The sequence below is a fragment of the Diachasma alloeum genome, unplaced genomic scaffold (genome assembly GCF_001412515.2).
Source record: "Diachasma alloeum isolate Michigan unplaced genomic scaffold, Dall2.0 Dall_scaffold_78908, whole genome shotgun sequence".
NCBI lineage: Eukaryota > Metazoa > Arthropoda > Insecta > Hymenoptera > Braconidae > Diachasma > Diachasma alloeum.
The window spans coordinates 3,348,060-3,374,393 of NW_021683643.1; the positions used below are offsets into that span (position 1 = coordinate 3,348,060).

Genomic DNA, 26,334 nt, shown 5'->3' on the forward strand with positions numbered 1-26,334 from the left:
GTGAGTCAGCCGCAAACCTCAGAGACAAAATCAATTACTCTCGGATAAGTCCTCTTCTGAAAATCTCGCGAAATGCCAGAGAAAGTATTGTACATCCATTCTTCATTCATAAATTTAATGATTCCGAGAGAACGGTAAATCGTAACGTAGAATTTAATCATTACCGTGGCCCGTTTCTCAGATCTCCGAGAGAGAATCCTCGATTCTTCCCATTCTCTTTGTTCAGTTGAGGACTGGGGAGGATAGTATTTCACGTCAGAAATTGTACGACAGGTGCGTTAGATAACGATTGTGAAGGTGAGTGTGTGAGGAGGTGGAAGAGTCCCGCATGGACGACTGTATGTATTCATGAGGTGCCTGTTGGTCACGGGTGGCTGCCTGGAGTTCCGGGGGCCCACTTCCGGAGTACTATGGTTTCTTTTTTTTTTTTTGAAAAAATGTACGTTGGATAATACGGTTTAAGTGTCAGTCGTACGTGAACAGTTAGCGGAGTTTCATCTCATGAGGGTGACCGGATAAATTCAAAGTTTTGGGATCCTATCCTTTTCAAGAATATGGGATTTTCGAAACGCGTAAGTTATTAGTTTCGATTGTTATTACTGATGATTAGTGCGGAGATTGTATGAAAGAGTCGGGTTGATTGTCGGTTCAATTGTCTAATCTTTCAAAATTAACATTCGGTGGAATAATTTTTTCAAATTGCTTTTTGTAACGAACCTTTATTGAAGAATATCCAAGCACTTCGGCTATTTTTTCTCCAGTGAAATACTTTTCTGCTTTTATAGTCGGACATCAACTTTGAGCCCCATTTGACCCTAAGTTTCCGGATATTTTACGATGATTTTAGGATTTAAACTTTGCAGGTCTGAATTTTGATCTGAATATTGAACCGTTAGAAAACATTTCAAAAATCTGAAACAAATGGGAAATTGCTCTTGTATTGCATATAGTATAGTCATTTTTGCCAGTAAATTATCAATATGCTTCCAAATGGTTATTTTGCACATCATTTCCTTCTATCATGTATAATTCAGTAGGGAAGTGGTAAAACGTTTTAAGTCGACTTATCTCCCAGTTGAGTTTTTAAGGAATATTTGTGAATCTAAAAGAGATAGCGAAATTTTCGTAATCACATTTGTTGTAGCTCCCGAACGGGTCTACAAAAAAAGTTATATTAAAACTTTTGCTATCTCCCTTAGATTCCGAGATATTCATTGAAAACTGGTCAATAGTCAAAATTGACTTGTACCGTTTTACCACTTCGCTACTGAATTCATTGTTCATTTCATTTTATTGGATTGAATAAAATTTCTTTTCAACTAATTTTGTCAGATTTTCAATTTAGTTGAGTGTTACCATCATCATCATTCTTATTATCCCTTTCTTCCATAAAACCGAATGTCTTTTTTCCTGTTCTGTCTCTCCCCTCAGTCCTTCGATAAAATGTTAATAGAAAAGTTTTATTTATACGTACTTGAATCAATTTGAAACATCACATTTGAAGGAACCGTCAGAAAGCTCCCTTTCAACGCAATTCATGAAAAATTGGAAATTGTCAACAATCATCATAAAAATGAAATGAATCAATGTAGCTATCGTGATCATCTTTTAATTTCGACTTGATGACATTAAAACAAACATTTCAAGCTATGATTGAATTCATTTGAAGCATGATATTCAAATATATCCCCAAGTTCTCATTTTCAAAAAATACAAAATTTTTCAAAATTTTCAAATGAATCAAAATAACGATTAATGCTGTCGCCTTCATCTTCGAATTCGGCCAAGAGGTCATCCAAACAAATTTTTTAAGGCATTGTTCAATCAATTCAGAACATTTTTTTATGTTATCGCAGGACAACCGATTTTCGAAAAAATTCGAAAATTAAAAAACTAAAGGATGAATTAAATTTTAATTAATATATTTGAAAAAAAAAGATTTAATTCCATCCATTCATTAGCGAACAATTGAAGAAACTTTGTTACATACGTACACACATACACACACACACGCGTACGGACGAGGCCTAAACATTGCATTTTTGTCATTCCGTTATGACAAAAAATATTGTTCGATCTAATGATGAAATATACTATTTCGGACTTTTTAGATCATACTGGGTCGATATAACACAAAAAATCAAAAATTTACATTTGGACGATTATAAAGTTTCCATTCGGAAGCAAAAAAATAGAAAGTTTACTATCGGAGAAAGATTAGTGAAATAATTGAAAAAGTGCAATCTTTGAAAATTACGAGCATTTTCTATAAATAATTTATAAACAATTGTTTTCAACAATTGATTATTCAATTTCCCACCATAAAAATCATTTGTGCGGAATCGTAACAAATTTATTGATACCCAGAATTTTACGAGAAATCGATTCACGCCTGAAAAAATAAGGTTTCCGGAAGTTTAAACAATTCTAATTATTTCTTTCCAAACAACGAATGTTTGAAAAAATAATTATTCTGTTCAAAATCATTGGAAAGACGCTGAATCATCAGGATTCTTTTTCAAATTTTTCTCACGCAGTTTAATTGACAAATTAAATGATTAAAAATGGTTTAATCTACAGTGTGATCTATACCAAACTGTCACATATACTTCGATATCCTTCATTGATATAATTGAAAATTGATGAGCCATTATTTCCGAAGTTTGTCTCAATGATTTTTCCATTTTAAATTCGATTATTACTTCTTTACATTCGTTCGCTAAACGAGCAATTTCGGGATTATTAGATCAGCTGGTGAGTCATCCATTTCATTTTGTGATTCAGTGATTCCCGATTAAATTTCAGCATGAATTATTGTGTTTTCGGTCGACGAAATTCGTTCTAGTTGTTCTCATTGATTAAGTTCTGTCTTCAATCAAAGTTTTGGAGAAAAATCCCCTTCTCTCGTTCAAACTCTGTTGTGTTGAATAGTGTTCAGTGATATAAAGTACTCAACTTTTAGCGGTAAAAGTTAGTACTGGATCTTGCATCCCATCTTATGATTCCTCCCTGTAATTACTGGGAATAATTTTATCATCAATTTTCAATGGCATGAATCTTAGAAAAAAATGTTGCTTAACAAACCATTCAATATTTAATCAATACAAGTGTCTCATGAAATTGGAATAAAATTTGTGATTCGATTTCCCGGCAAATAAAAACAGATATCTTTTCTATTTTCTTTCCCTGAAGGTGACAAAAAACGAATGGTTCCACATTTGTTCCAATTTCTGATTTGGTTTTCATTTCACTCTGATTACGATATACAATTGCACTCGATTCCCAGATAATTAATTCATAAAGTAGCTCTTTGTTTCTTTCTAATCACCGAAATATTCAATCATCAACGTCGTTTTTTAAAATTGTTTCTTTCCGTGAAGATGAAAAAAAACGAATGGTTTCATTTGTTCCAATTTCTTATTTGGTTTTCATTTCATTCTGATTACGATATACAATTGCACTCAATTCCCCGATAATTAATTAACAAAGTAGCAATTTTTTTCTTTCTAATCACCGAAATATTCAATCATCAACGTCGTTTTTTAAAATTGTTTCTTTCCGTGAAAATGAAAAAAAACGAATGGTTTCATTTGTTCCAATTTCTTATTTGGTTTTCATTTCATTCTGATTACGATATACAATTGCACTCAATTCCCCGATAATTAATTAACAAAGTAGCAATTTTTTTCTTTCTAATCACCGAAATATTCAATCATCAACGTCGTTTTTTAAAATTGTTTCTTTCCGTGAAAATGAAAAAAAACGAATGGTTTCATTTGTTCCAATTTCTGATTTGGTTTTCATTTCATTCTGATTACGATATACAATTGCACTCAATTCCCCGATAATTAATTAACAAAGTAGCAATTTTTTTCTTTCTAATCACCGAAATATTCAATCATCAACGTCGTTTTTTAAAAATGTTTCTTTCCGTGAAGATGAAAAAAAACGAATGGTTTCATTTGTTCCAATTTCTGATTTGGTTTTCATTTCATTCTCATTACGATATACAATTGCACTCGATTCCCAGATAATTAATTCACAAAGTAGCTATTTGTTTCTTTCTAATCACCGAAATATTCAATCATCAACGTCGTTTTTTAAAAATGTTTCTTTCCGTGAAGATGAAAAAAAACGAATGGTTTCATTTGTTCCAATTTCTGATTTGGTTTTCATTTCATTCTCATTACGATATACAATTGCACTCGATTCCCAGATAATTAATTCACAAAGTAGCTATTTGTTTCTTTCTAATCACCGAAATATTCAATCATCAACGTCGTTTTTTAAAAATGTTTCTTTCCGTGAAGATGAAAAAAAACGAATGGTTTCATTTGTTCCAATTTCTGATTTGGTTTTCATTTCATTCTCATTACGATATACAATTTCACTCGATTCCCAGATAATTAATTCACAAAGTAGCTATTTGTTTCTTTCTAATCACCGAAATATTCAATCATCAACGTCGTTTTTTAAAAATGTTTCTTTCCGTGAAAATGAAAAAAACCAATGGTTTCATTTGTTCCAATTTCTGATTTGGTTTTCATTTCATTCTGATTACGATATACAATTGCACTCAATTCCCCGATAATTAATTAACAAAGTAGCAATTTTTTTCTTTCTAATCACCGAAATATTCAATCATCAACGTCGTTTTTTAAAATTGTTTCTTTCCGTGAAGATGAAAAAAAACGAATGGTTTCATTTGTTCCAATTTCTTATTTGGTTTTCATTTCATTCTGATTACGATATACAATTGCACTCAATTCCCCGATAATTAATTAACAAAGTAGCAATTTTTTTCTTTCTAATCACCGAAATATTCAATCATCAACGTCGTTTTTTAAAAATGTTTCTTTCCGTGAAAATGAAAAAAAAACGAATGGTTTCATTTGTTCCAATTTCTGATTTGTGTTTCATTTCATTCTGATTACGATATACAATTGCACTCAATTCCTCGATAATTAATTAACAACGTAGCAATTTTTTTCTTTCTAATCACCGAAATATTCAATCATCAACGTCGTTTTTTAAAAATGTTTCTTTCCGTGAAAATGAAAAAAACGAATGGTTTCATTTGTTCCAATTTCTGATTTGGTTTTCATTTTATTCTCATTACGATATACAATTTTACTCGATTCCCAGATAATTAATTCACAAAGTAGCTATTTGTTTCTTTCTAATCACTAAAATATTCAATCATCAACGTCGTTTTTTAAAATTGTTTCTTTCCGTGAAAATGAAAAAAACGAATGGTTTCATTTGTTCCAATTTCTGATTTGGTTTTCATTTCATTCCGATTACGATATACAATTTTACTCGATTCCCAGATAATTAATTCACAACGTAGCTATTTGTTTCTTTCTAATCACCGAAATATTCAATCATCAACGTCGTTTTTTTTAAATGTTTCTTTCCATGAAGATGAAAAAAAAGAATGATTCCATTTGTTCTAATTTCTGATTTGGTTTTCATTTCATTCCGATTACGATATACAATTTTACTCGATTCCCAGATAATTAATTCACAACGTAGCTATTTGTTTCTTTCTAATCACCGAAATATTCAATCATCAACGTCGTTTTTTTAAATTGTTTCTTTCCGTGAAAATGAAAAAAACCAATGGTTTCATTTGTTCCAATTTCTGATTTGGTTTTCATTTCATTCAGATTACGATATACAATTGCACTCAATTCCCCGATAATTAATTAACAAAGTAGCAATTTTTTTCTTTCTAATCACCGAAATATTCAATCATCAACGTCGTTTTTTTAAATTGTTTCTTTCCGTGAAAATGAAAAAAACCAATGGTTTCATTTGTTCCAATTTCTGATTTGGTTTTCATTTCATTCAGATTACGATATACAATTGCACTCAATTCCCCGATAATTAATTAACAAAGTAGCAATTTTTTTCTTTCTAATCACCGAAATATTCAATCATCAACGTCGTTTTTTTAAATTGTTTCTTTCCGTGAAAATGAAAAAAACCAATGGTTTCATTTGTTCCAATTTCTGATTTGGTTTTCATTTCATTCAGATTACGATATACAATTGCACTCAATTCCCCGATAATTAATTAACAAAGTAGCAATTTTTTTCTTTCTAATCACCGAAATATTCAATCATCAACGTCGTTTTTTTAAATTGTTTCTTTCCGTGAAAATGAAAAAAACCAATGGTTTCATTTGTTCCAATTTCTGATTTGGTTTTCATTTCATTCAGATTACGATATACAATTGCACTCAATTCCCCGATAATTAATTAACAAAGTAGCAATTTTTTTCTTTCTAATCACCGAAATATTCAATCATCAACGTCGTTTTTTTAAATTGTTTCTTTCCGTGAAAATGAAAAAAACCAATGGTTTCATTTGTTCCAATTTCTGATTTGGTTTTCATTTCATTCAGATTACGATATACAATTGCACTCAATTCCCCGATAATTAATTAACAAAGTAGCAATTTTTTTCTTTCTAATCACCGAAATATTCAATCATCAACGTCGTTTTTTTAAATTGTTTCTTTCCGTGAAAATGAAAAAAACCAATGGTTTCATTTGTTCCAATTTCTGATTTGGTTTTCATTTCATTCAGATTACGATATACAATTGCACTCAATTCCCCGATAATTAATTAACAAAGTAGCAATTTTTTTCTTTCTAATCACCGAAATATTCAATCATCAACGTCGTTTTTTTAAATTGTTTCTTTCCGTGAAAATGAAAAAAACCAATGGTTTCATTTGTTCCAATTTCTGATTTGGTTTTCATTTCATTCAGATTACGATATACAATTGCACTCAATTCCCCGATAATTAATTAACAAAGTAGCAATTTTTTTCTTTCTAATCACCGAAATATTCAATCATCAACGTCGTTTTTTTAAATTGTTTCTTTCCGTGAAAATGAAAAAAACCAATGGTTTCATTTGTTCCAATTTCTGATTTGGTTTTCATTTCATTCAGATTACGATATACAATTGCACTCAATTCCCCGATAATTAATTAACAAAGTAGCAATTTTTTTCTTTCTAATCACCGAAATATTCAATCATCAACGTCGTTTTTTTAAATTGTTTCTTTCCGTGAAAATGAAAAAAACCAATGGTTTCATTTGTTCCAATTTCTGATTTGGTTTTCATTTCATTCAGATTACGATATACAATTGCACTCAATTCCCCGATAATTAATTAACAAAGTAGCAATTTTTTTCTTTCTAATCACCGAAATATTCAATCATCAACGTCGTTTTTTTAAATTGTTTCTTTCCGTGAAAATGAAAAAAACCAATGGTTTCATTTGTTCCAATTTCTGATTTGGTTTTCATTTCATTCAGATTACGATATACAATTGCACTCAATTCCCCGATAATTAATTAACAAAGTAGCAATTTTTTTCTTTCTAATCACCGAAATATTCAATCATCAACGTCGTTTTTTAAAAATGTTTCTTTCCGTGAAAATGAAAAAAACGAATGGTTTCATTTGTTCCAATTTCTGATTTGGTTTTCATTTCATTCTGATTACGATATACAATTGCACTCAATTCCCCGATAATTAATTAACAAAGTAGCAATTTTTTTCTTTCTAATCACCGAAATATTCAATCATCAACGTCGTTTTTTAAAAATGTTTCTTTCCGTGAAAATGAAAAAAACGAATGGTTTCATTTGTTCCAATTTCTGATTTGGTTTTCATTTCATTCTGATTACGATATACAATTGCACTCAATTCCCCGATAATTAATTAACAAAGTAGCAATTTTTTTCTTTCTAATCACCGAAATATTCAATCATCAACGTCGTTTTTTAAAAATGTTTCTTTCCGTGAAGATGAAAAAAAACGAATGGTTTCATTTGTTCCAATTTCTGATTTGGTTTTCATTTCATTCTCATTACGATATACAATTTCACTCGATTCCCAGATAATTAATTCACAAAGTAGCTATTTGTTTCTTTCTAATCACCGAAATATTCAATCATCAACGTCGTTTTTTAAAAATGTTTCTTTCCGTGAAGATGAAAAAAAACGAATGGTTTCATTTGTTCCAATTTCTGATTTGGTTTTCATTTCATTCTCATTACGATATACAATTTCACTCGATTCCCAGATAATTAATTCACAAAGTAGCTATTTGTTTCTTTCTAATCACCGAAATATTCAATCATCAACGTCGTTTTTTTAAAATGTTTCTTTCCGTGAAAATGAAAAAAACCAATGGTTTCATTTGTTCCAATTTCTGATTTGGTTTTCATTTCATTCTGATTACGATATACAATTGCACTCAATTCCCCGATAATTAATTAACAAAGTAGCAATTTTTTTCTTTCTAATCACCGAAATATTCAATCATCAACATCGTTTTTTAAAAATGTTTCTTTCCGTGAAGATGAAAAAAAAGAATGATTCCATTTGTTCTAATTTCTAATTGTTCCACTGAGTTCGTTACTTCGTAATTAATTATTTTACATAATCTCGCGTTTGTAAAAGCGTGGCGATGATTTACTGAGAGAAACACAAAGGTGCAGATAATTCCTGCTCCAGTACACAAGTGTTGCGGCCGTATAAGCACAACACTAAAGTTTTCGTATTTTCCAATTCTATCACGCGATACTATACCAATCTTTCCCGGGGTCTCGTATTTCGTTTAAAAACTGCCGGAGTAATACGCTGATCGATATCGCTGTTTAACAATTGTAAACGTCGTTTCTAGTGTTTTTTCTTCAGTGCTTTGAAAACAAAGGAGAGTGTTTAACGTTGGATTATTCCGTTCACGCAGTCGTGGATTACTGCGATATCGCAGTTGTAAGTGCAGAATGTTTTCTGACGGTGGACGGTTTTGTCGACAGGATGACAGGAGCTGCTGCTCGGATGACTCGGGGAGTGACGTCTTCAGGAGTGTTCCGAAAAATAGAACTGCATTTTTCATATGGAAAATTGAGGTAATTAAGGCAATTTTGTTGAATTATCTAGGCAATGAGTCGTCAAGAAGAATCATGCTGAGACGTTTCAATAGGCTTTCTTTTGATTATAATTTTGTTGCCTCCTTTTTCTCGTCCTTACTAAAAATTTCAAATGACCTCCAACGTGTCTCGTTTTACCTGATCATTACGGGGAGACTACTATGAGTTTTAAAATTCGCGGGCTATCGGAGGGAGATTTATCATGCATTGAAGATCGATTATATATGTCTAAAAACGAATAATTAGTGGAAAAAAATTGTTTATTGTTAACGCTTGAAGTGTTAGAAATAGTCCAGGGTCTCCAATTTTTTTGAAAACAAGTGGACAATAGCAATTACGAGATAGTTTTTTGAAATTCGACTCCCTACAGTGTAAGGCCTACAGTTAATTTCGATATATTTTTTGTTTCCGAATGAAAGCTTTGTGGTCGAGATATGTTTTTAGAGAATGTCTGTGTGTTCGTCTGTGGGCGTGCAAAATTCTGGGAATTTTTGGCTCATAATTGGTATTGTTTGGGAGCACATCTGGGCGAAATTTCAGCTCAATCGGTCCAGTAGTTTTTGAGAGACAACGATTCCGAAAAAAATTCCTTTTCTCAATATCTCGAAAACTACTACATCAAAAGAATTTTTTTGGCGTCAAAATATTTCTTGTGATAATATCTATTGAATCGGACCATAATAGCCTAGTTAACTATTACGAGTCGCCCAGCAATCAGGGATAGCCAAATTTGTAATGTTTTATTACGGTTTCTCCTGGAGCCCTTAATTAGATAACATCACTCTTGAAATTTTTTGAGTACGTAAGTACCATCAATTCAAATATTCAAATTTTCAACTATTTTATCAATCAATAATTTGAGTTAGGAAGATTGACGATTACTTGTGTAATCGAAAATCCCCTTTCAAGAAATTTGAATTATCCACTTAGTAGTAAATTTACAGTTTCATATTAACTAATTTTAAATATATCATTATTCGTAAGAAATCAGATTATTAATATTATATTATTTGAAAAATTGTATCAACACATTTTAAACCTTCAATAATGTAAGGGTCAAATCCTTTTAATCTTACAGGAATTTAATATTGATGGGATTCCCTGTCAGTAATTGAAATTTTTCATTTTTAGGATGAAATTCATGTGAAGACGATAACGCTGGACAAAATTGAGATAGAAAGTCGAAATTTGATAGGATTCTAGCTCTTACTATATTACAGACTCGGATTTTAGATAGACGAAATCGAATGAGTAGTTTTAAAGATATCCATTTTCTTGTATAAAACTATATTGTTCAATATCTCAAAAACTACCCATCCGATTTCAAAATTGAAATCCTATCTAATTCTTTCACAATAGATATACCCGTTCCTACAAAGTTTACGAGATATTGGCGTTTTTCTATTCTGTTTGTCTGAAAGTTGCTTTGACGTTCCAGTCGTCTGCGACTTTTAAAACTCATAGTAGTCTCCCCTTAAATTGCAATATTTTCCTGTATAATGTATTGACTATGTTGTGACGAAAGTAATTTCTCAGTTGTTCTCGAGTATTGTTATCTATGGAAATTCATGAGCGACTATATATCAACTTGAACTTGCAATTCTGAATGATATTCTACATTTTGATGAGAACAGTTTGGACGTCTTTCGGAACATACAGGTCTGAGAACTAGAGTAAACAAGATTTTTTTAATTCGAATCAAATTTATATTAGTTTTTTCTCGAATTATTTTATTTTGGCTGAGAAGTTTATTAATTTTTTTCCGTTTCCAAGGGACTTCGAGCGATGTCCATTCCTAGAAATAAAATGGGAATATTTCTATCGGAGTCAGCATATATAATATACGCAGTTTCTCCGAAGGATGGAGGTCTCCCCTATCCAGGAATGCCTGTGAGTGTCATATACCACAATGCATAGATGATTGAGGAATAAATTTGAAAAAACAGTAGGGAATTCAGAGTATTTTTTCCTGTGAATTTTTCCTATTACTTTGTAAACTATTATGTTTTAATTTTAAAAGTAGGATTTCGACCGATGAATTGATGAGACATTGATATATCTTGGCCTCTACGATCGTCGGCGGATTCATCATTATGTAATATTACATTATTATGTTCTGAACTCAAAAAAATTTTTGCGAAATTGTTCAAATTAAATAGCTAAAAACTTTTATTAATAAATTGCGATTTGTTATTGTGAGAACAAATATTTCAGCAACGGTACTTTCCCGGGCTGTTGCGATAGAGTTTTATACAATTTCATGTCAAAATGATACACGTAAATGTTAACTCAAACCAATTCAACACACACACATTTAACATAATCATCAACAGTCTTCGAAATCAATAAATATTTACTTTTGGTATGAGAATTTATTTAATGAAAAATCAAAAAATATGAATAATAATGCAGTGAATTGCATCAATAAATGAGAACATATATGTCAGTACATCGGCTAATTCTATAAATTGATATCAAATTATCATTAACCCTCGATCACTCGCGCTCGCACGTATGAAAAAATCGTATAGAAATTTTCTATACGGATTGCATATAGAATTTCTATAGGATTTTCGTATATGATATTCGGATATTTCTATACGGATATTTTTTATACAAATTATTTCTATAGTTTTGATCCTATACGACGCACTGCCACATGTGTAGAAACATTTGCACCGGGCAGCGCGGCGCCGCTTTTCTGTCCGTTCGACGCTTCTTTTCTTTTCTTAGCTGAACAAATTTCCCGAGAAAAAACAAACAACGCCAACGCTTAATAAAAGGATTGAATTAGGAACTCGAATTTCTTCCAAATTTTTAAACGTCGCGAAACACGTTAAAAATAAAAAAAATGAAAACGGGCGATGTCGCGCTCATTGAGCGAGTGATCGAGCGTTAAAGTTTCCGAGTTCGAAAAATATGCAATACCCATTCCCAGATCGGCGATGAGGAATCGTGAGAAGCAGTACAGAAAATCCTTTTTGCATCGCTTGTCTTATTTTCTCACTCGACTGTATAATGCAAATAATTGAGAATTGAATTTAAATAATGAAAAATTTGACAGTTGAAGGATTTGAAAAGCAATAACACAGTGCGTACGATTCACTTCTGGATCGGCAGCAGCTGTGACTCAACGATATCTGGAGCTGCGGCCCTCCGAGCCGCAGAACTTGACTCACAGATCTGTGCAACGATTCTCCTTCGTGAGTCGGAGGGTCGTGAATCGCCCCGCTTCCTTGCCTACTTCCGTCAGGAGCTTACCATCGAGCGAATTCACTTCGACCGTCCAGAAGTGACTCTTCACCGGGTCACAGGTCTCTCCATGCCGATCCTCACGGAACTAGAAACTCCCCGCTGGGGAGATTTCTCGTCCAGCGACGTGATGCTTCTGGACACTCAGACAAGAGGCATTGTTTTCCTCTGGTTAGGCTCAGGGGCAAACTCTCTGCATAAAAGACATGCATTGCGACTCTTGGAAGTTCGAAAAGAGAACAATAATGCGAGGGTGGTTATTGTCGATGATGGGTACGAGCAGACTCTTCGGGGAGATGACAAACGACTTTTTGACAGTATTCTGGACCCTAAGGAACGAGCGGTACTACCGCAGCCTCCAAGAAAAGTTCCCCAACCTTCTCCAATAAAACTGTACAAATGTTGCGAGCAATCTGGGAAGTACAAAGTGGCGGAACTGAAGTCCGGGCCAATTTTTAGAAGCGATCTGGTATCGAGTGCTGTCTTCCTGATCGATAGGGTAATTATGATACTGGATGACTCATACTAATATATCTCTTGAGTGAAGACCAAGTCCTGAGCGTCCAAATCGAAGAATGAATTTTTTGACAAATGATCTTTTTTCTTTATTCATTTACGACAAGTTGATTAATTTACAGTTGATTCATTTACATTTCCTCCAATGGTCCGAGGCGATAGAAAATTCTCAAAATGTATAATTTTGATTTTTACCTTTATCAACCCCGGACCAGTGATCCAGGGTTGTATTTTCTGAAGTCCATACCAATTTTCATGAAAAATTGAAAAATTTCAATGTACGAACATGCTGGAAATTCCAGACCATCGAATGTATTTTTAGCTATTTAAATCGTTGGTTTAAATTTGTTCCGATGTGAACTTTCTGGGGTAAATGGCCGTTAGCTGGGAATTTATTTGTCCGTACTTTGATAACCACTGGCCTGCTTCCTTAACGCCATTCTTAATTTCATTATCACGTTTGTCTCCATTTCCTTTAAGGGGATACGTCGGTGAAATTTGAAAGTCTGCACTGGACCTTGAGACCCATTAAGGATGTATTACACCCTTTTCGCCAAAATTCACGTTTTTTCAATTTTTCTGGTAAATTGTTGATCAGATTGACGTGAAAAATATACCGTTTTTGCATTTTATCATTACTTAATGACTCACGAAATGTCATGATTGTGCAATCATTTTCCTGCGTTTTTTTTTAAAACTTCCCGGAAATTCACAAAACTAAAAAAAATGTTGGAAAATGATTGCACTACTATGAAACTTCGTGAGTTAGTCAATAATGATAAAACGTAAAAATGGTATATTATTTCGCGTCAATCCGATCAATAATTTGCCAGAAAAATGAAAAAAACGTGAATTTTGGCCGAAAGGGTGTACATGCTTAAACAGTTTGTGATATATGACGGAATATGGGAATAACTAGGGAAAATCGTGGACCCGATTGATTTTGCCCCGTATAACCATGAAAAACTTCATTTTTTCCTGTTTTTACCTTCAAACTGCTCCTTGCGCCGTAGTTTTCATAAAATTCTAGCTTTTTATAAAATGTTTGTTACACTCTAAACAATAAAACCAAGCCTTCATTTTACTTTATTCGCAATGGATTATAAACAAATGAATTTTGAATTTCATCAATTTTCCTCTAATACTCTAGAGACGCGAAAAATTTATGATTAATCGAATTAAAAATTTTCGGCGTAAAATGGGTTGGGTACAAAATTTGTCTTCTTTTTTTGGTACCCCAGGACACATCAAAAGTCGCTCGATAGTTATTTTCACCAACCGAAGACTCAAATTTCATCTTGCCCCCCCCCCTCCCTTTAACCATGCGCGGAAAAAGATACAATGAGAAAATTAGGATGCAAAACTTCAAATTTTCAATTGAACCCCCACAAAAAATGGGGTTCCAGTTTCGTTCCGGAGAAATATGTTAGCATCCCAATTTTCGAAGTAAATTTTTCTCCGTGTGAAGGTCTATCCTCTGACTGTCTAGGGTGAAAGAGGTGTTTGGGCGTGGGTGGGCCGTGAAGTGGACGCGCGAGAGAAGTTGGAAGCAGTACGCAACGCTCGTGGTTTTGTGAAGAAAAAGGGCTACAGCAGTTGCGTTCCAGTGGCTCGTGCACTGGAAGGTGAAGAGCCATCAGAACTGAAAACTCTATTACGAAACTGGGATCCAGTGAGGCCACGGCCGTTGATACTGCCCCCGTCCTTCGAGCCAGAGTATATGACAGAGAGGCCGAAGATGGCTGCTGAGTGTCAACTCGTTGACGACGGAAGTGGAAGAAGGATTCTCTGGAGGGTCTCCAAAAAAGACGGAATGGAGGAGGTCAACGAGCACGGAACATTAGCTGGAGTTTACTTCGCTGGGCTTTGCTACGTCATGAAGTACTGTTATGGAAGTGGAAGGAGAGAAAGGACCATTGTAAATATTTCTCACAAACCGTCCTTCCTTTTTGACGAATTTGTTCGGCGCATTTTTTAGCCAATTCTGTTTTCATCAGATTTATTGCTGGGAGGGAGCGCATTCTACGAGCGTTGATCGTGAGTTTGCGTTAGAAGCAGCTTGCAGATTGGCTGAAGAGACTTCAGCACAGTTGGTGAAAGCTTCACAAGGCCGTGAACCTCCGCACTTACTTCAAATTTATGGTGGCAAGCTTAGAATTTTGTCGGGACAACATCAAGAAACTTGTAAGAAAATTTTAGACAGTAAAACACTTGTGCTTTCGATAACCCTGTCGTGTCATGGTCAACAAAATAATCTCCTAGAGATGGAAGTTCTTATTATCCCTAGACTCTGCACACTGAGAAGACAAGTTTTTTAGAAGCACATCTTTACTTGTATCAAGAAATTCATGGCTAGAAAATTACCAAGCGCATATCTCACACTCAGAAAAAATAATCTTACACCGAGAAATTTTATACTTGTTCGAAAGATGAGAGATCAAGAAAACGAGTTCTCAAATCAATTCAAGTGGTTTTTGCATTAAAATATTTTGGAATTCAGACTAAAAACTATTAAATACATTAATTCAATTTTATTTGGCATGAGAAATCGCTTTCTTGTCATCATGAAATTGTCCTCGTCTTTAGAATAAGTATAAAATTTTTTGATGACAGTTTTTTTTTCTTAGTGCAAGATATTTTGCTCTTGAAAATTTTCAAGTCATGAGTTTCTTGATATGAGTAAAGACGTACTTCTCAAATACTTTGTTTTTTTCAGTGTGTGCTCGACTCTGTGCCTAAATTTTTTTCTGTGTACTTGTGTTAAGAATTATCTTCCAACTTTTCGGAGCGGAACTCCTGTGTATGAGGATCTACTAGCTCTGAGAACCCGATGAACATTTGTTTTTTTCTCCTTAATAGTGCCGAAGAAATACCTGGTGAGAGTCTTTGGGTCAACCCCCTACACATCGAAAGCTGTGGAGAGACCTTTAAGAGCAAATTCTTTGGATTCTGGTGGAGTTTTCATCCTTTTTTCAAACTCTCCAGTGGTTTGGTGTGGCGGAAGGAGTACTGGAGATGCTAGGGAAGCGTCCAGACGTTTGGCACCGAGTACAGCACCATTATTGGCCGAGGGCAAAGAGGATGATGAGTTTTGGATGCAGTTAGGAGGTAAAAGTCGAATTTTAGCAACAAAGCAAAATTCATTTAGTACTTCGATGTTATTTTTCTGGTTGAGTTACATTCCAGTTTTGGAAATGATCAATTTTGAAGACTTATTCAAATTTTCAGATTTTCACAATAAGTTTTTGATGAATACCTTCGGTGAATCAAAGAAAAGACTCGTATCGTCTAGGGGGAATTTTTTCCGAAGCGATATTTTTCTGAAATTTAGAAAGAAATATAATCTTGTTCATGTAAGATCCTTTAGGGACAGTAGGGAAGTAGAATTTCGAGCATCCGACCACCACTCGCACGCCGACGAAGGGGAGAAAAATAGAGACCAGACATTTTAAATAAGATATCCTTTATAGCATACACGGTTTCATAGCGATAATTTTTTTATATCCTTTCATTGTGTTCCGTTATTTACAGTTATGAAGAAATTTCAACGAAAGATTCTTTGGCCGAAATTCTGAGAGCGAAAATAATCTTCCGAATATCTTTTGAGCCTCAAAATTATTTGGCTATTTCCCTCAAGAATACGAACGAAGTCGTTGAGTTTTTCTGAGTAAATCAGTCTTTACTTTGGACTCGCGATCTTTTAACGTGTAAAGCTTGACCTCTTCGTTTCTTTGCATTGGACCTATCGGGTTCATTGCACGGGAAAACCGCAGAATTTTCTCGAATTTTCTAGAAAATTGGGAAATTTTCTCAAATTTTCTAGAATACTAGCGATTTTTTTAGGTAAATCTAGAATTCCGACAGACGCACGGCGCTGGCCGTTAGGCTTAACTCCGCGAATGACCCCCAACATGAAATTAACCCCTCGTTACTCGCGTAAAACTGCCCGACGTGGTTGCTCGCATCGCGGCGCCGCGCCGTAATGTAAATCTGAGCGGCGCCGTTGCCATAATTCATTTGGAGAGTGGAATTGCGCGGAGATCTTTCCACTCCTCTGTATCCTGGCAGCCACAAGTTTTGCAACGCCGTGTAAATATTTCCGTGACACGATCTATTGCGTCGCCGCGCGGCGTCGGATTTTTCATTTCCAGTTAGAATAAAATAGTATATTTCAGTACATGTGGGGCAATATCGTCTTTAACGTGTGTGGGGTTTACAGCACGAGCCGAAGGCGCGTGATGTAACCACACACGTTAAGGACGAAATTTCCCAACAAGTACTGAACAAAATTTTATGTCACGAAGCCTGAAACCGGCTGAATTAGACACGAGACGCGAAGCGTCGAGTGTGTAATCCAGCCGGTTTCAGGCATGAATGGCATAAAGGAATTTTCTCTAATTGAGGGTTTTGACTGGGGTTGGAAATTGCAAAATATGCGTTTAGATGAAATCAGTGAGGCATACAATTTTCTTTTTCGGGAGTGTATTAAAAAAACCAAATTTCACCGGTGCGGTAACGTGGACGCGAGTAACGAAGGGTTAAAGACGTATTCACGTCAAAAATGATCGAGGCCGTAGGTACAGTTGGAAATTTTTTGAAAATTGATGCAAAATATGATCGTAATTCTCATGAGAGTGCCATTGAATCGGATTTAGGGGAAAGACGGTCATGAAATTCTCAGTTTTAGGTAGAATTCAAGGAAATTTACGAGTTTTCAGTGGGAGGAAGATGGAAATTGGATAATCCCATTGAATTTTCAACGGAATATGAATATTCAGAAACAAAATTACATGAATTTTCGACTTTTCCCTGAATTTTCTCGATTTTTCTGAATTTTCACGGAATAATTTAACTGAAAATTCAAGTATTTTATTAATTTTCAGATCATTCGAACAGAAAATCAGTGGAATATTGGATTTTTTAACGACAATATTTCCTGAAATTGCAGTGGAAATTAAACACGAAAAAAATTTCCAGGATTTGGCACAGAAAATTCAGACGAAAATTCTTAACAGTGTATCTTGTAAGAAGAACACGGGGTCCTACGTACGATAGGATTCCCTATTCTAAAAAGAACATACACTTAAAGTCAATAACTCGATTGGACCGATATCTCGCAAGTCTGCCACGCTTATTCCTCATTGTTTCCAGTCGTCTGAGGCGGCAAACTTAATTCATGATTAATTTAATGTTGAGATTTTCAATTATGATTGTTACAATTAAAGCGTGCTGCAGCGCGCGTTCGGTCTCGTTAAAAAAAAACCTCCGACTAATCGGGTTTATTTAATTCTTCAGGGAAAGGAGACTACGGATCCGAATCAAACGACCTAGGAGAGGAGTCAGGAAAGCATTTATACCACTGTGAGATATCAGATGGAGTGTTCACAGGTGAAGAGGTCCTTGGTTTCACCCAAAGCAGTCTACTCCCAGAAGCAGTTTGGCTTCTGGACGCCGGAGGAGCTATCTGGGTCTGGTTGGGAAATTTGTCAGAATCAAAAAGTACGAAAAAGTGCCTTCAACATGCTTTGACTTTCTTATACACACACCCAGCAGGCAGAGATAGGAACATCGTGATTTCAGTCATCAGACAGGGCTTGGAGCCTCCGACGTTCATTGGACTTTTTGAAAATTGGAATCATAATCTTCTGAGGGACTACAGGTCCTTCGACCTCGCCAGAATGTCTCTTCAAGGTCAAGAAGCAGTGGTGAACCACCAGGGGAGGGAAACGACTGATTTCGATGCTTATAGTAAGTATCCTCTGAGGATCCTCAAGATGGAACCTGAACATCTCCCCAGCGGTGTCGATGTCTTCAAGAAGGAGCTGCATCTCACTTATGATGACTTCACGTCGATTTTTAAGATGAATCCCGTCGAATTTGAGAAACTCCCTTCTTGGAGACGCCAGAGACTCAAACAAGCTGCTGGGTTATTTTAATTTTACGGCAAAGGTTGTTAAAATGAATAGTTTCATGAATTAAAAAATTATATCCGAGTGCAAATTAATGTTGTCGACGTTTTTATAATGAATATCGAACATTGAAATGTTCACTGCTGTAAAAATATATCGAATTTTCTATCGCCTCTACTTTGTTCATTTTCCGATGGAAATTATCATCATTTGTCATTGGAAACCTTGACAGATCGATCGATGGCGACTCGATCGTTGGTTGATCACTAGTAGAGAATTAGTCGATCATTAGTCGATTGCGTCGATCGACGGTCGACTAAAGTAAAGGAGTGCTTTAGCAGGTATTACTATAAAGAAGACCACGTGGTTTCCATGGTACTTCCCGGTACTTCTTCCGCGACCCGACATATACTTTTTCTCCGTGTACGCAATTGAACGATTCTCCTGTATTTAAAGTCGCTGCTTTTATATGAGGTTAAGGGTGCCAAGTGAATTTGGCGATGACCTTGAAAATTGACATTCACCAACAAAGTTATAATTTTTTAAATTAATAGTATTAGACAGATGGTGAACATCGGTGACAATTTTAAAATTTTAGAATTTATGGATATCGAGAAATTAAATAAACAAAATCAGTCTTATACACGGCCTCTTATGGAGTTTTGATTAAATTGAACGTTTCAACCCCCTAGGAACTCAAGAAAAATTTGAAAAAATTTGAAGATATGGGGAATGATGTGTTCAATGTGATGGCGACAAAAAACAATGGGGTACCGGGGTGAATAAGTGAGATATTTCAACCCGCCATACCCATTTGATCCCATGCTTTCTCGAGGTTCGTCATGCGGAATAGAGGATTTTCCGCATTTATTTTCTCGATGTCTAGTTCCGGTTGCGGGTTTGAAATTTCGTCGGATGGATGAATACATATTTCTCCAATGATGGAGGGAAAGAAAAAATTTTTTTTGAATCTTTTTTCAAATTCACTTGGCACCCTTAAATAGGTCATTGATAATTTCAGTATTTTTTCCACATTGCCGACTGATCGATAATATGTGGAAAATGTACGAGTTATCGATGCTCCCTTTAACCTCGTGTATACGTAACACCTTTAGAATTCATTTGTGTTGTTGTCCTGAATGTGGGGTTTCTGAAATTTCGCAAGGGATGCCTAAATGGATTAAACAATAGGGGAGGATGGGGCAAAACGGTCCCCCTTCAATTGTCAATATTTTCCGATTCAATAATCCGATTGGGATGAGTTAGAGCTCGTTTTGAAGAATGAAAAATTATCTTCAAAATGAAGTTGAAACTGGGAATTTTCACAATGTCATTCACAAGTTATTGACAATTGAAGGGGGGCCGTTTTGCCGCACCCTTCCCTATGTAACAAAATTTAATGACATTGGCTGCATTTTTCGAATATCCTACTTCTCTCCTGAACATCGTTAACACCATAGACATATAATATAGGCTATCCAGTAGAAGTTTTTCCTTCCGCGGGTACCCCCACTCTACGTAATTCCCACTCACATGCTTGGACCCCACTCCAAAAATCCACGGATATTCTTCTGGAAGATAACCTATGCCTAGACCGCGCATGTGGTGGGGGAAGCTGTACAGGTTTAGGCAGAGAGAGATGCACTCGGTTCAACTGCGTAGGGGAAACCGCGGAGAAACGTTTTCTGATCGTTTTATTGCAAATTAATATTTTTTTTTGTCATTAGAATTCGTGACAATTGAAAAAATTGTAAAAATATTAGAATGGTGAATTCTTGTTGTGTATGTGGTGTTGAACGATCAGCTGTCACTGCGGATCTCACTTTCCATAAGTATGATATAGTATAAATTACCTTTTTTGAGGACCATAAAAATAGTAATACAAAATGATAATCATTGAATCGAGTGTAATAATTGAGACCTACATCCTAAAAATATTGACATGTCATCATTAAAATTTTGGAGTGTCATTACGTACAACAATGTATAGATGCAGTGTTTATTTTTCATGTATAAATGGTAATATTGCCTGATAATGAGTGTTTGCAATAGAGAATGTTATTTGGAGTGTTATCATTTGATTCAGTGTGCAGAGCCGGCTCACGATTTAAGGAACTTCCGCAGTAAGTATACTTGGTGAAAATTTCGAAATGGTATAAAGACGCAATATTTGGATCATATGTTGTTGAGCACATTCAAAAACTATTCCCAAAATTTCAAGTACCTTGTCCATCCCATTTTCGAGATATACATCGTCAAAATGGAAAAAACACAAAAATTGAATGTTTGGCGATGCATATCTCAAAAATGGGATCAGAGACCAGGGACTTGAAATTTTGGGAATATCTTTTTAATGTGGTCAACAACATGTGATCCAGATATTGCGTCTTTATACCATTTCGAAATTTTCATCAAGTATACTTACTGCGGAAGTACCTTAAAAAAGTTGGATGAAAAGCTTTTTTCTGCACAAATTAACCCTCCTGAACTGGCGTGTAGAGCGGCGCGCCGCCGCCAACTAGTCAACCTATAGGGTGCCACTGCAGTGCAAGTGAGACGACGTAAGAGATCTACCCAGTTCAGGAGGGTTAAGGGATGTGAATTATTCCTCAAATATCCAAACAACAATCAATCCAGAGGAGGAAGGTCTGACATTTTTCTTTCATCCTGGGGATTTAACAGATATTCTTTTAATAGTCTTCAAATTTAGTCTAGTTCTTGAATCACTCATATTCATGTTATTTCCACGCCCGTGGTATCGAAGTTGAGTGTATTATTTTAAACGGAATTCATAAATCTAGTCCTCAAAAGACACAGAAAATGCGCACCCGCAGTACGATTTATTCGGATTTTAATATAACAATTACAGTAAATATTACTTATAAAGATATTATTCTCGACAAAAAAAAATCCATCAAACATTGGCATCTTCGAAAGAAGGTAAGAGATCATGTGTACGTATCAAGGCCTGAACAAAAAACAATGGCACATGTAAGGGGGGACTCAGGTGAAATTCGAAACTCTTCAGGGGGGACCTGAAAAACTAAGAAAAATTTAGTATTTGAAATTTGAAAAAAATACCTATTTTTATTCTATGGAATCTAACGAACATTTTGAAAAATGAAAAGTTCGATAACACTCCGTTGGACGCGCAAAAGTTACGAACGCCGTTGGTCGCGCCGTAAGCGCGCTGCGCCGCACCAGCGTAAATCGACAATTTAATGATAAATTTGAAAGATTTGAAAAATCTGAAAAAAAAACAAGAGTGATCAAGATCGTATACTTGAAGAAGACCCGTGAGACTTTTTATGTTCAGTGTTACACTTAAGGGTGCCAAGTGAATTTGAAAAAAGATTCAAAAAAAATTTTTTCTTTCCCTCCATCATTGGAGAAATATGTATTCATCCATCCGACGAAATTTCAAACCCGCAACCGGAACTAGACATCGAGAAAATAAATGCGGAAAATCCTCTATTTCGCGTGACGAACCTCGAGAAAGCATGGGATCAAATGGGTACGGCGGGTTGAAATATCTCTCTTATTCACCCCGGTACCCCATTGTTTTTTGTCGCCATCACATTGAACACATCATTCCCCATATCTTCAAATTTTTTTCAAATTTTTCTTGAGTTCCTAGGGGGTTGAAACGTTCAATTTAATCAAAATTCCATAAGAGGCCGTGTATAAGACTGATTTTGTATATTTAATTTCTCGCTATCCATAAGTTCTAAAATTTTAAAATTGTCACCGATGTTCACCATCTGTCTAATACTATTAATTAAAAAAATTATAACTTTGTTGGTGAATGTAAATTTTCAAGGTCATCGCCAAATTCACTTGGCATCCTTAATTATATATTCAAGCTTAAAGTTGCCATATTTTTCTGAAAATTCGCCTTATACACGGTAGACGGCCCGGAATTTCAGAATAAAAATTTGAAAATCCAACTACTTATGATATTTTTAGCGGATATTTTCATTGAAGAGCTTCTAGACCCTTCAAAATGACATGTCAATGTTTTTTGAGGCTTTATAAAAAATCGGAAAAAGTGCGGCATGGCGCTTATAACGCGACCAACGGAGTGTTCAAGTACGAAAATTTGCATGATTCATTTACATTAGAATAAGTGAGACATGTTATTGCACATATTTTTCAAAAAAAAATGAAAAAAAACCTCTGTAGCTCAAAAATGGGAAGTCCGGGACTATTTATAACATTTTAAGCGTTTGCGGGGTAAACAAACAATAAATAATTAGTTTTTCTGTACAAATTATTCATTTTTAGACATACATAATCTTCAATGTATGAGAAATCTCATTCCAATAGCCCGCGACTTTTAAAACTCTAGTAGTCCCCCCCCCTAGTGGCACGGGAGTAGAGTGGGGCCATCAAGCAATATGGCCGTTGTGTTGACATGTTGCCATTGTCCGTGGTGAAAACAATGATAGGACTTTTCTTCTTTGTCGTTATTACCGCCTGATAGAATTAGAAGATTTGTAATACGTCTACAATGTCTTGTTCCGTGTGTGGTGTTGAGAGGTCACCTTTTACACAAGATCTCTGTTTTCACAAGTATGAGATGGAACATTAATCTGAGTGGAAATATTGATGAACACATTTATATCTGTTTGCTCATTGGGAATATCTCATTTTCAGTTTGCCTAAAAAACCAGAAAGCCGACAAAAATGGTTAGATGTCTTGGAAAAAGGGGATGTGAAACGTCTTATTGTATGTAGTAACCATTTCAGACCAGAAGATTATCGAGAATCTTCCATCAAGCCTCTTTTGAAACCCGATGCTGTACCACGACGGGAACTCGTGGAAATCTTTCGTGACACAAGATCATCCAACAACAACCAAATGTGGGTACTCAGCATAGTATGTACTTGTCATAAGTATTGGGATTTGCATTGAATAACAATTGCCATTCTTTAGATAAGAATTCTAAACTATGTAAACAATTATCGTTCCATTTGCTTTACTTTCTTGAATAGTTTTAGAAAAGTTTGATTTCGTTATGACTCTGTCATCCGGAGAATCATTACGAATTTTCATAAGATTGAAAAAAGAAGTATTTTCAAGTTCTTTCGTGCATTTAGAGAGTACATTGTATATTAAGGGTATTATGGCGGGGTCCATAGCTGGAAAAAAGGCAGAGAATTCAATGAAAATTGCTGAACAAATTATTCGATCCATTTGAAAGCCCTGTGCAAAATTTTAAGACCCCTACTTAAACAATAATAATGGGAATAATTTTTGAAGTTACTACTTATACACGCGGTTGAATGGGGCATCGATAATTTTAGTGCTTTTCACAAAAATTGCCGATGCCCCATTCAACTGCGTGTATGAGTAGCAAATTCAAAAATTATTCCCATTATTATTGTTTAAGTAGGGGTCTTGACATTTTGCACATGGCTTTCAAATGGATCGAATAATCTGTTCAGCAATTTTCATTGAATTCTCTACTTTTGTTTCCAGCTATAGACCCCGCCATAATACCCTTAAGGTGAAACGGAACCCTTTTGTCTATATAAACTTTTCGAATTGTGTTTTCTCCTGCAATTATTACTTTTTATTTATGAAACAACTTCATTGACCCAACAATGCAATGATCAAGTCGATGAAGTTATTTCATAGATATAAGGTAATGATTGTAGGAGAAAACCCAATTCTAAAAATTCAAATAAACACAGGGATTTCGTTTCCCCTTCAGAGATAGGTTTTTGAACGCGCCAACCCTGTAAAAAATCTCCGTTCACTTGTGAGAGGAGGAAGATCCAGGGTTGACCCATTCGACATCGAACACCTCCCATAAACTAAATAGGTTTAGATAGAATTATTAAGGAATCTTATTGTAAGCTCTCGTCAGAAAAAATGAGACCTTATATATTAATGTTAAATTTCTTTGATTTTTTCCAGAGAATCACAGCATTGTGAAACTGCCGTAGATGATCATGACTATTATTGCATAAAACCACCACACGCAGGGGTATCAGCCTCTGAAGATTCTCCTTATGACTACGAAATTGAATATGAGGAATTTGATCCTGGGACTCCAAATGATTCGGAAGGGTCCATTGATGCTGTCGATTCAAACAGGTGAAGGTTGCAATTCTTGGCTGCCTCAATACTTTAAGTGTCTGCGGAACAAACAAACAATAAATAATTCGTTTTCTGCACTAATTATCCGTTTTTACATATATAATCGATTCTTCAATGCATTAAAAATCTCACTCCCATAGCTCGCGACTTTTAAAACTCATAGTAGTCTCCCGTTAAGGGGTAACGGAAGCGGTCGCAAAAGTTTGTTTTTTTTAACCCATTTTTCTCCGATTGTATCCCATATAAATGACTGAAATTTTCACCAACTGTTGAGGGGGGTCTAAGGATTCTTGTCTATCTATTACTTTTCAAAGTATTTTTTCAAATTGTTATTTTTCAATTTTTTTTGTCAAAAATCTGAAAAATAATAAATAGACAAAAACCCTTAGACTCCATTGGGTACAATCTGAGAAAAATGGGTTGACAAAAAACAAACTTTTGCGACCGCTTCCGTTATACCTTAAAGGGCTAGATATCCTAGACGAACCTGCAGACGGAGCGACATATTTTCTGTGAACAGAGCGAAATCAATCACATATTTTACATGAGATAAACACTTATTTGTCAAGAATGAACGTTTTTGTCTATCACAACTTTTAGAAATATTTTTCTTCTGCCTTATTCAGAGCACCATCCGAGGACAATGATAAACATGATGACATTGATGTCGATAATTCGCTGAGGTGAGAATTGCAATTATTCATTGGTTTGATATTCTTCCTATCAACTACAGCATTGCATTGGTATCGCAACTGCTAAAAATATATTTCTCTTACCAAATTCAGGGCACCACCCGAGCCACTTGAGAAGGACTCTGATGTGAATCCAAAAAATAGTCTGTCAGGGAATCAAGTTCTGAGAGATGCTTCAAATCTCAAGTCTTCCAAGATCAAACAGACTGCGAAATCAAAAAGGTAACGAGCTAATTTATTTACAACTAACATCAATCTTCTTCAAACCTGTGGTAACATTATCTATATCATTTTAAGGAAACTGGAGCCTGGGTATGAGTGCGACCCTCCCACCAGAAAACGTTTGTATGTAGGTGACTTCGGGGTATTTCGTCGACAGGATTTTAAGGATGAAACGGCGTGGAATCGATTCGTCAATTTATATACGGACTTGAAAAGAGAAGCTAGTTTATTGAAACGTAAGAATGAGCGTCTGAATGATAGAGTGACAATGTATAAAAAAATGGTTGCGCATCTGCAAAAGACACCGAAGCAATGCCAATAGAACAACGAAAAGATCTTGTATTTTGAATGTGACTGTATATGAGAGTAAAATTTTGTATTTATGTGTTCGAATTTTTGCTATCAATTTTTTCCGAAACTTGATACATAAAACATTGATCTGGCATTTTTGGAATGAACACAACTTCCCCGTCAGGAAGTTGAGAATATGGATATTGTTAATGACTGACAGTTTCGACGATTGCTATTTTGCCGTCGAATTACGGCATAATTTAACAATGACAATATCTTCCCAACAAAATGAGCACTTTTCTCAGGAGAGTATATGAGTCAACTTTTCAGACATGAGAAATATCTTAAAATTAATGTTTGAATGGACTTTGCCGTCTGAATCAGGT

General features: G+C 35.0%; 2 protein-coding genes across 3 annotated transcripts; both read left to right on the forward strand.

The window, feature by feature from the left end:
• Positions 1-554: 554 nt before the first annotated feature.
• On the forward strand, positions 555-18,774 carry LOC107047767 (villin-like protein quail). The gene is made up of 8 exons (XM_015270599.1): positions 555-572; positions 8,847-8,939; positions 10,734-10,850; positions 12,025-12,711; positions 14,218-14,646; positions 14,726-14,912; positions 15,588-15,836; positions 18,024-18,774. The coding sequence occupies exons 1-8, from the start codon at positions 555-557 to the stop codon at positions 18,662-18,664; spliced, it is 2,421 nt and encodes an 806-aa protein (XP_015126085.1). The 3' UTR covers positions 18,665-18,774.
• A 1,513-nt stretch (positions 18,775-20,287) lies between these two features.
• Positions 20,288-26,050, forward strand: LOC107047754. Of its 2 annotated transcripts, none has more exons than XM_015270583.1 (6): positions 20,288-20,469; positions 23,294-23,500; positions 24,561-24,740; positions 25,370-25,426; positions 25,529-25,657; positions 25,733-26,050. In XM_015270583.1, the coding sequence occupies exons 1-6, from the start codon at positions 20,402-20,404 to the stop codon at positions 25,977-25,979; spliced, it is 888 nt and encodes a 295-aa protein (XP_015126069.1). In that variant the 5' UTR covers positions 20,288-20,401; the 3' UTR covers positions 25,980-26,050. The 2 variants fall into 2 exon arrangements, with proteins under 2 accessions (XP_015126069.1, XP_015126070.1); XM_015270584.1 differs by lacking the exon at positions 20,288-20,469 and adding an exon at positions 23,025-23,209.
• Positions 26,051-26,334: the final 284 nt, after the last annotated feature.